A 10573-nucleotide genomic window follows, 5' to 3' on the forward strand; every position below is an offset into this window, starting at 1 on the left:
TCGGCGAGATCGGGCTCTCGCGGCTCACCTGGCGCACCTGGCCCGGGCTGTTTCGTTCCGCGCGCCCCTCCCCGCGAAAGGAACGCGGGGCCGAGAGGGCGACCCCCGATGGACACGATGAACGTGTGCGGTACACGTGGCTTTCGTTGATATGTTCTACTTAATGTCGAAATCTTATTATTGTACGGCCGCTCTGGTAACACTCAACAATTCGCCGCAGGGGGGAGGGGGGCCTCACGGAATCCGACCGGGGGGAACCGTGGCGCGTCCACGGCGCCCCTACCCTCCGGCATTCCTTATCCTCCCCCGACCCCACCCTCCTATCCTCGGATTTATACAGATGACGAAAGGAAATTCCCACTCTTACACGGACAATCATCGCTTTGATATAACTTCTTCGTGGCTCCGGGCTGCAGCGGGTAGCCTCGTAATGCGAATAAATCTTCGGCGAGACTCGACTTCTCCCACCTCCTCTCACACCCCCTCTCTCTCTATCTGACACTCTCTTTCTCTCTCTCTGACACTCTCTTCTCGCCTTATATCTCTCTCTCGCCTTCGCGCGGTCTCTCTATTTGCTAAGCCAACTCGCGGCGAGATTGGATTCTCGATTTCCTTTTCGCCAGCTTTTACGTATGACAGCGGCCTAGCTCGCTCGCTCGCTCGCTCGCTCGTTCGCCTCCGGGAAGACGCGGGGAGGGGGCAGCGCGGGGGCTCTCTCTTTGCGTTGGGCGGTTGGTTAGGCGATTCGCTGTTGGACAGGGTCTCGTTTTTATCGCCTCGCTCTCCTCTCGTTCGCGAGAGCTGGCTTGTTCTTGATTTTACCACGAGCTGCTCTTTTCTTTTTTTTTTTTGTTCAGACGTTGCCTCTTTGTTTTACCGACGTCATTGTTAACGTTCCTTTGCCATGGAGTCACTTCTCTTTGAGGTTACCATTTGTTCCTCACGGCGAAGGAGTTGTTCTTTTTTTTCTAAGGAACGAGGGTGTTTTGTTTCGAATTTTTTTTAGGAAAGTGTATTGTTCTGCGAGAGCAAGTTTATTGTTTTGTAGGGAAGAGTGACCTGTTGTTTATGTTCAATGGAGGAGCTGAATGTTTATTGTTCGTAGTGAGAGATTTATTTTTTGGTTTTTTTATCATCAAAAAGCGTGCTATATTTTTCTCTATAAAAGAGCGGCTCTATTTATCTTAAATAAAGAACGAAAAAATTATTATCCAGGAAAGGACAACTCTTCCTTCCTTCGGTAAAAAGACTTTCACTATCAACAATCGCCTATATTCCTCTTCACAAAAGAACAGCTCTATCATCTTAAATAAGGAGCAGCTCTATCATCTTAAATAAGGAGCAGCTCTATCATCTTAAATAAGGAGCAGCTCTATCATCTAAAATAAGGAGCAGCTCTATCATCCAAAACAAGGACCAAAAGAATCTTTTCGTCGAGGCAATAGAACCTCTATCTACCTCCAATGATCAACTAGATTTCTCTCTCCTCGATAAACTAGCCTCATTTCTCCCTTCGAAACAGTAGCTTTATTAGTGTACAGAAAAGAGCAGCTCTATTTGTCTCGGCGAAAGGGATGCTCCATTTGTCTCCGCGGCGGAACAGTTCTATTTCTCTCCAGCAAACACAGCTACGCTCTCTTCTCCTCCTCTTCCTCCCGCCGCGGTGCGAGCGCACCTTTCGCCGCAAATGTACTTTAATTCTTCAAGCAGCTATCCGGTGGTAACCCGGCAAGAAAAGCCCTTCCTTTTCAACCCGAACTGCAATATTGTCTCGTCCCTCGTGAGAACTTAGGATTCATTATTAATGCTGCCCCCGGCCCCCGCGATGAGCGTCGCGGGTGACAGTGAAGCCGAAGGAAGATTATGTGTTTTATTTACAAGAAGTTCGCGTCGGGATGAAACGGCTCGACGCGTCGAGTGCAAGAGGGCAGAGCACCGCCCTCTCTCGAAACAGGAAGAGAAATTTTCTATTATTCACAGACCGAGACACGGACTCTTTAGCATGCATCCCTAATTCGTGTGCTGCAGCGTCTCGAGACCGGTAATGGAAGAATGATCGCGGAGGCAGCTTTTTCAGCGAGAGAACGAGGCGTTTCTTCGTATCGAGTAACGTGAAATTAACTGGGCAAAACGAAGTCGAACGATATACAGCTTAGCTGGGCCGTCTGACCAATGGCTGACTTTTCTACTCGCTACAGTGGACTCTTCAAAGAATCAATTATAAAATCAAAGTAAGATTATTATAATTAATCTCACGTAACGTAACGCCCGTATATTTAATCCACGACAAACCCAAGAAGATAAAATTTCGAGGCAGCCAAAAACCATATAAAAATTAAAATAATTTAAAAATGCCCTTATATTACAAATATAAATATCTATTTCTTAAAACATTTAAAAAACCTTCTCGCTCATATCTAGCTCATTCAAATCAATGCGATACAACAATCCAGCGTACAGTTAAAAAAATCGCGCAAGGGTCAATCACGACCCAGCCACACTTTCCATCTGACGGTTCAAAATCAAAGCACCGTAAATTCTGATCGACCATAGGAACTTTCCCCGACGAATCGAAGCGCTGAAACCAAACAGGACATCGTTGAGCCACGGTAGCGGTTCCTCGAGCCGCAACGGAAGCTGTGTTTCGGCGAAGAAGAGAGGAATACCCGCGCTCGCCGCGAGCTTATACCGCGAGAGTGTGCAGGAGTAGTCGAGTCCGAGCCGGCACTACCAGTATACACATCGACGTTTCTTGGCATCTTACACTTACTCGCGTTAAGAATACGAATCGTATAAAACAACTATGAACGTCCGCCCGTTGCTCTTCCTCCTCCCTCCTCCCTCCCCTAGCAGACACATGGGGGATGCTGCCTCTCTCTCTCTCTCTCTCTCTACCCCATCTTGGAACCGCTCCGAACGGAAACGAAACTCCGAGATCATTATCGGGGCCGCCCGATCAGACTCCCGGGGTCCGGAGAACTTTCCCCAACGCTGCCACTCGCCCTGATCCACCCTCGCTCCTTGCCCCCCTCCCCTTCCCCCTCATCCTTCTCCCTGCTTCTGTTGGGAGGACTCGGTGGATCCTCAATAACTCCGGGGATCGTCGGAGAGCTCGCGACACGAACGTAATCACTTCGTCCGGAGGAGGGGGGATCATCGATAGCGATCGGGTCGGAAATAATTCGCGACGTTCGGATCCCGCGGCGTAAACACCGTCTTCGAACGCGCCCGGATAACCCCGTGAGTTGCACTGTGCTGCCTTGAACAACCCCCTTCACTGTCGCGGGCCTACGAATAGCGCGCCAGCATATAATCATCGGGTTTTCTTTGTTCAGGTTTGGATTTTATGATAGGATTTTGTTTCGTTGACTGGGTGGTTGTTTGCGACTAGATTTGTTTGAGACATGTAATATTCTTTCTTTAATTAAAGAATTTCTTTATTTAATTTAGGAATTTCTCTATTTAATTTAGGAATTTCTCTATTTAATTAAGGAATTTTTTTTATTTAATTTAGGAATTTAGGAATTGAAGTAGAGTCGACTGAAATGTAGGAATAAAATTGAGTTAAGAAATTTCGAGTGGTTTGGTTAGTTCATTTTTGATAGGAAAAAGGGTTTGTTGATATGTACTGGAAAAGTTGATATGTACTCTTTTTAGAGATTTTTGAAACATCACGATCATCTACTCGATAACCAATTCTAGCTCACCGGCATGTTAAGTAGACTACCGCAGACTCTGCTAAACAGTCTCCACCCCTTCGCTGAGTCCGCAAACTCCAAGCAGTCAACAAAAGCCTCTCAAACGAATTCAAATATGCCTCGTTTCTCTTTCGAGGCTGGAAAAGGGTTAGTAAACGCACCCGAAAGACGCGAGTCGAGTGTCAAAGGATCCTGAACAACCGCGACGCTCCCCGTTTTCCTCAAAGGAGCTAATCCAGTTCAGAGGAGCTAACCCAGTTCGGAAGAGCTAACCAACCTAAACGATTTGTTAGCTGAAACCAGTTTTCGATCATTCCCACAGCAGGTCAGGGGGTTGTCCCTGTACAGACAAGTGGCAAGCCTCCCCCAATAAGCTCCCCGTGCTTCTAAATTTCCCGGTAAATCATCCGAATCCCCGGCCTATAGTCCCCCATAGATCCTTATCTGTATCATAGTCCTTTCATCATTTATCCCCGCGAGAATCGTTTACGTTCGCGCGAGAAGGGCAAAGAAGGGGGTTGCGGATGGACGCAGGGTCGAGTCAGGCGGCGCCTCGGTTCGCAGAGCGACGCGGAAGAGCAAACGGGCAGCGCACGCTTGGACAGTAACTGATTAGCTTCGTTTAGCCGCCTCATCCGACCGCTCGTCGCCTACGCAGAAGATATCCTTCTCTCTGCACCGGCTAGAGTCGGCCCACCCCCTACCCCATCCCTGTTACTCATACTTAGCGTTAGGTAGTATAGTTTTAATTGGTTACTTAGGCGCGTTGATTAGTGTACGACTTTTGCCCCCGTCTGGATCGCCAGGTCTGAGGTCTGCTCATTTTTAGCTTTATCTCTTTCTTTCTCTATTTCTCTCTTTATCCATTTCTCTATTTATTCTTCTCCCCTCTCCTCTCTTTGATAATCGCGCTGGATGGCTTCGAGCCGACGCGGTGTATCATCGCGCCGACGTTGATCGTCGCCCGGGGTATACTTTCTTTCGATAGAATCGTTTCTAGTTAAGCAGGCGAAGATCCCGAAATGTCGCGTCGCGATCCCGAAGAGTTCACCCGATCGCGGTCAAGACACCGTCGCCGATCGCCCCACTTCACCGACAGCCTCTCCGAGAGAAGAAGGTCTGCTCTGAGAACCGGAAGAGTTCTCGGGCCAGCCGGGGAACCCGTCACTTCCGGCGGACACACGGCCGCTCTTCCAGCTTCTGCTCCTATTTGATATCTTCTTTCTTCTTCATCTTTTATTGTTTGCTGCTTCCACCTCTTCTTATTCTTATTCTTATTCTTCGTGTTCGTTTGCGTCTTTGTCTTCTGATTTCTCGTTTTCTTCTTCTTCTTCGTCGTCCACTTTCGTTTGTTGTTGTTCAGGATGGTCTGGTCTTGTCGATGCTTCTGCGGCTGCTGCGCCCGGTACCCGGTCTCAGTGGAGGAAGACGCTCGTTACGGACCTGGTGGTGTGGGGCGGCAGGTCGGGGGCCTCCGTCGGGGCCCCCTCGTACCCCTATGCGCTCAGGCCGAGGCGGTGGATCTTCGCCGACAGGAAGTTGTGCAGCACGAACACGATCGGCTTCGGACAGCTCTCGAGGTCCAGCTCCTGAAATCGTTTTAAATCGGCCGTCAGATCGATTGTTCATTTGGGAACAATTTTTTTTTATTCGTAATTTATAGTGCAAAGTGTTCTTTAAAATTGGGGTAATTAAATCTGACAATGTCTTCGTTTAAAAAAATATATAATTGAAAATTTCAACCCCTGGCTGACATAAAGCAAGAGAGCCATTCGTGCTCGAAGAATCGTCGATCTTTCAACAGCTGTAATTCTGTTGCAAGTAATGATAAAAATATGATACTTTTTTTAAATTACAGCTTGAAGTCTCTACTTTATAACATGGTATTTCAATTTTTAATATCTCGCATCGCCTCGAGTGCAAAATCCTAAAAACGACATACTCGTGACATCGAAAAAGTGCAAATATGAACACCGACTATAGAGTCTTCAGAAGACTGTAACTTTATAAAAAAAAATCGTAGCGACTTGAGTCTGCCCTTAAATTAAAGGGGAAAGTCCAAGCTTTCCAACCCTATAACCTTTATTCTAGTAAAAAATTTTTGCGCGTCCACAGAGGTCAATCAACCCTGTTCACTTTCCCATACCGCGAACATGCAATCGAGGTTACTATATTAATTGCAATAACAATCGCAAGATTGAACACTATAACAAATTAGACTATATCATCACAAACTAGATACTTCAAGCTTCAATTCCATACAAAGAACATAATTTTACGACATCTCTCCACGGAGTTAGAGCCGTTCGAAGAGCGACGACGTCTCCGGCAGGAATTACTGTTGCTTTAATTTTGCCGTCGAGTGTACACCCGACGAAAGCAAAAAAAAAAAGGATAACGAGGAGACGCCGGCACTGTTCTATTTCGCAGTCGTCCGGCGTGCTTAATAAAAATTCCAAGGAACGCGCGCGCGCGCGCTCGCCTGGTCGCCGAGGATTCCCCATTTGCAGGTTCGTTTCAGGCTGCTCGAGAGCGGAATAATTTTTCCATCGAGACGTCTGTCGCGGCGGATTTCTCCGTCGATGATTCCCCTCGAATGCCACCCTCTCCCCCACCCCTTCCCCCCACCAACCCGCGACTATGAATGGCCATTGAACGGAGCCGGACTACAGTGTTCGGGACGGTGGGGAGGGGATGGAAAAAAGGGGGGAGGGGAAGGAAGATGTAAAATACGTATTTTCCCGGGGATCGCCGACATCCGCGCGGCGGCGGCGGTCCTTTGACAGTGACGGGCACAATGGGATTACCCCGGTGCACAGCCGTCGTTTTCACGATAATAATCTCGATGCTTCGAGTCGATTGTAATAAAATTCTCGGTGGTGCCCTCTCCCCCCTCTAACCCCCCGCCAACCCGTCGCCGCTCGATAAAAGCGGCGGCGAATTTTTCTTCTCGCGACACAATTTTCTCTCGAGCAAATTTTCTCCTCGAGCAAATTTTCTCCTGGAGCAATTATCGCGCGTTTCGTTTTCAGCGACGAGGTTACTCTTTGCAGGGAGATTGTTAATGTAAATAGGGAGATTTTAGGAATTTTGAGGACTCACAATTTCGCCATCTTCGCCGCCAAAGTCGAGCCACAGGAGACGCGCCCCGTCGTCGGCGGACATTTTCAGTTTGTCGAAGGATCTTCGCCATAGCGGGGCCGGAGGGGAGCCCGGGCTCATCCCGTTGCCGCCTACGCCCCTGGTCCCCGCCGCGAACAACGCGAAACCGTCCTCGTGGTTCACCACCAGCTGGCAGGCCTTCCCTTGCCACGTGCAGCCTGCAAATTTAGGACAATTGTTACTGTTTTATTTTCGAATAGATATTTTCTTGTCGGGCAGGGTGCATTGGGGTTTGATGACATTTTTTGGAGCGAGGGTGGTTGTCATGTAACTGGTACTTAGGAGGATGAGAAGAGGAGTGTTAGAGCTTTAATTTGAGCTGTTAAAAAGTTATAAATTTTGGTTGGGGGATGTTGTAAAATTCATTCAAAGTTATTTTTAATAATGTAAAATTTTTGCTCGGAGCTGTTAATTACGGCTTGTTGTATTTTCGAATAGAGTTGGAATTTTCTTTCGGGGTCAAAGTTGACTTGTCATAAAGAGTGATCTTTCAGCTTTAGTTTGAGCTATTAAAAGTTTAAAAATTCTAATTATAAGCTTTCCTAAATTCCATTCCAAGTAGTCCTTAAAAACGCAAGAATTTTCCTCAAAGCAATCGATCACGCTTCTTTATTTTCTACCGTTTATTTATCACTCTTTTCTAAAATCGCTGTATACATATCTAAAAGCGCAATCTTCCAGCTTTAATTTAAGCTATTAAACATAAAAAAATTCCCACTGCAAAATATTTTACCAACGCCATCCGCGTAGCAACCCCCTCCAGTCGAAATCAAAGATCGACGCCGACGAACACCGCGGCATAGAACCGTCGATCGTATAGTTTAAAACAAACAGGTAGATCGTCGTGCCGGTCCACTGTTTATTATTTCTAGTAAGCTGAGCGGAGCGGGTGCTCGACAGAAGCGTCGCGGAATTTCAGCGAGTTCCGACGTGCCGCGATATTTCTGGCACGGTTGTTCGCGTCTTGCATGCGTCGGTTTTCCGCGAGAGGAACAGAAAGCGAGAGACAGACGGTCAAAGAGCTGAACAGAGAGAAAGAGAGAGAGAGGGGAAATCGAAGGGGGTTCCATGGGGTATCCGCGTCGATGATCGATGCGGCCGACGAGTCGAGAAGCTGGAAGGCGGCCCGTGCCGGCATTAATCTCGATTTATTATTGCCGGCGTTCGTCCACGGTGAAAAGAAATTAAAATTCATCGAAGCGAGCGCTCGCCGGAGAACAACGGGGAGGACGGGTCCGTCCTGTTACGTTCCCACTCTCCCTTGCCCTCCCTCCCTCCCTCCTCTGGAAGATCTATGCGAGCCCCGTCGCTTTTTTCTCTCGCGCGTTATTTCACGTTCGAGCGCGTACGCGAGCCGAGAGGACCGCGCGACGAACGATTACGGGGCTCGAAAACAAAATAGGGAAATATTTGTTTTGGCACGACTAAACCCTTCTACTGTACGGGGTCCGACCTTCCCGAGGGAGGACGGGTCGCACGGGGTTTGATCGATGCCCGGAATTTCGGCCGCGATTAATTCGACGCTTTATTTGGCACGCCTCGTCCGAGCGCGCGCGGCAATGAGGCTGACGGAAATCCGCGGCTTTCCAAGTGTCACCGATTTTTTCAATTTCGAATCTCGCATCAACGCTGCGCCAGTTTAATCTTTTTGGATGTAGACGATATATATTTAAACTGTTAAGGAGTCCGAAATTCTGATTGGAAGATATTCTAAAATTTATTCGAAGCAACCCCTAAAAATGCAAGCAATTTCTTTAGAGCTGTCGATTACGATTCTTTTAATTTTCTGACGAGATTTGGAATTTTCTTTTGAGATCAAGGTATACTTATCTTGAAGAGCAATCTTTCAGCTTTAATTTAAGCTATTAAAAAGTCCAAAATTGTGATTGGAAGATATTTTAAAATCCATTGAAAGCAACCCCTAAAAACGCAAGCATATTAGAGCTGTTAATTTCGTCTTTTTAATTTTCTGCTGAGATTTGGAATTTTTTTTTGAGATCAAGGTATGCTTATCTTGAAGAGGGATCTTTCAGCTTCAATTTAAACTATTAAGAAATTCAAAATTGTGATTGGAAGATATTTTAAAATCCATTGAAAGCAACCCCTAAAAACTGAATTATTTTTCTTGGAGCTCAGACAAGTTCCGCCAAAAATTGACAGTCTTTTATATTCCTCTTTATCCAAACAATAGTAAAATTTAAAAAATATATCAGTCATTATACATTGAACTAAACCACCCCCTCTAACATTCACAGAAAAATTTAAGTCACTTAATCCAGCTTTAAAAAAATATTACCATTTAAAAAATATCTGCTCAATTTAACTCGCCACTGTATTTCCTTTTCTTCTAAAACAATATACCTTACACTCAAATTATTTATAAAAAAAAAATTGTCACAACAAGAAATTAAATCGTCAAATAATATCCTCCACATTTACCAGAATTACCAGAATTTTAATTCATTTCATTGCTGAAAATCCTAAATCTTACCAACAAGACAGAGTTAGTCGACGACTAAACTTGTTATCGACCAATTCTTAATCGACCATAATAATGATTATTTTATCGAAAAGTCTCTCTTACTCGCAGGAAAAATAAATATCGGCGAACGCTTCGGGTGGCAACGAACGGGATAATCCGGTGGAGTCGAACGGATTTCGCGGAACAACTATCGTGGGGATAGGCGATATATTTCCGTGGGTTTTTACGTTTGTCCCCGCGTTCCATCAGGCCGATCGCCATTCTTTACGGGGGGGTAGAACCGGGTAGACGTCGATCCGGCGATCGCCGAAGGGACCCCGGCGTGCCGGCGGAAAACGAGGGTCGAACGAGTGTACTCACGAACGGTGTACTCGCGTAACGAGTGGGCGGCCGCGTGACAGCCCTGAACGATCGCCCTGGCCCACGCGGCCAGGTCCCTTCGCGTCTCCGCGCGCAGATGATGCGTGACCACGCCGTCGATCGTGCCCACGCGCACCGCGAACGTCGCCGCGTGTTGCGTCGCCCCGCTGCTGCTGCTGCCCGCCTCGCTTTGCCTCGGCGGCGACGAGACCAGTCTGAAAACAAACCAAAAAAACGCACCATGGTTATTAATCATTCTTTTAAACAATATAGCTTTTTATGTCGCATCGATATTTTAGGAAATAATTTCAGGTTTTTTATAAGATCGGTAGCCATTGTAACTCTTAATTTGTTACCTATTATTGAGATGAATGTGTTAAATTGTACTACAAGCTTCAATATTATTATATAAATTTTTCAATATTAAATACCTTCAGCGATTAATGAGAGAAATAAAATCAAAATAGTAACGGAAATTTTTACGACCAAATGACCGGTCGATAAAGTGTTAATTATAGAGGGAGTACCAAAAGTTAGTCGCAATAGGGAAGTAAAGGGTTCCCGAGGTCGTTTCAAGTAACTTTTCTCTTGACAAAAATTGTCTCTGCGGTGTCATAAATGAATTATTAACGTGAATCCCGAATTCTCGAATACTGAGTGATTTACCTCTCGAACGAGTGGTCAGGAATTCTATATTTTTCGGAAACATTTCGTATCTATTTTTTATGTTCAGCTACCCTGTCTTAAAGTAGACACTTTCAGCTCAATTTTAAGCTAATTTGCATTAAAAAATTTCCACCGGAATACAGTTTAAACCGGACTTGAAATGTTCCTATCCGAAAGGGGTGGTTTACGATTAAATCAAAGGTTG

At 46.1% G+C, this 10573-nt stretch overlaps 1 protein-coding gene across 1 annotated transcript in view; it reads right to left on the reverse strand.

The window, feature by feature from the left end:
* Positions 1–3504: 3504 nt before the first annotated feature.
* Syn1 (Syntrophin-like 1) overlaps positions 3505–10573 on the reverse strand; it is a 446350-nt gene continuing 439281 nt past the window's right edge. The window contains exons 6-8 of the mRNA XM_078182643.1: positions 9703–9917; positions 6801–7018; positions 3505–5287 (exon numbers count right to left, since the gene is read on the reverse strand). Of these exons, the coding sequence (XP_078038769.1) occupies positions 5195–5287; positions 6801–7018; positions 9703–9917 (526 nt within the window). The 3' untranslated portion in view covers positions 3505–5194. The remainder of the gene's footprint in view (positions 5288–6800; positions 7019–9702; positions 9918–10573) is intronic.

This window comes from Augochlora pura, chromosome 6 (genome assembly GCF_028453695.1).
Source record: "Augochlora pura isolate Apur16 chromosome 6, APUR_v2.2.1, whole genome shotgun sequence".
Lineage (NCBI taxonomy): Eukaryota > Metazoa > Arthropoda > Insecta > Hymenoptera > Halictidae > Augochlora > Augochlora pura.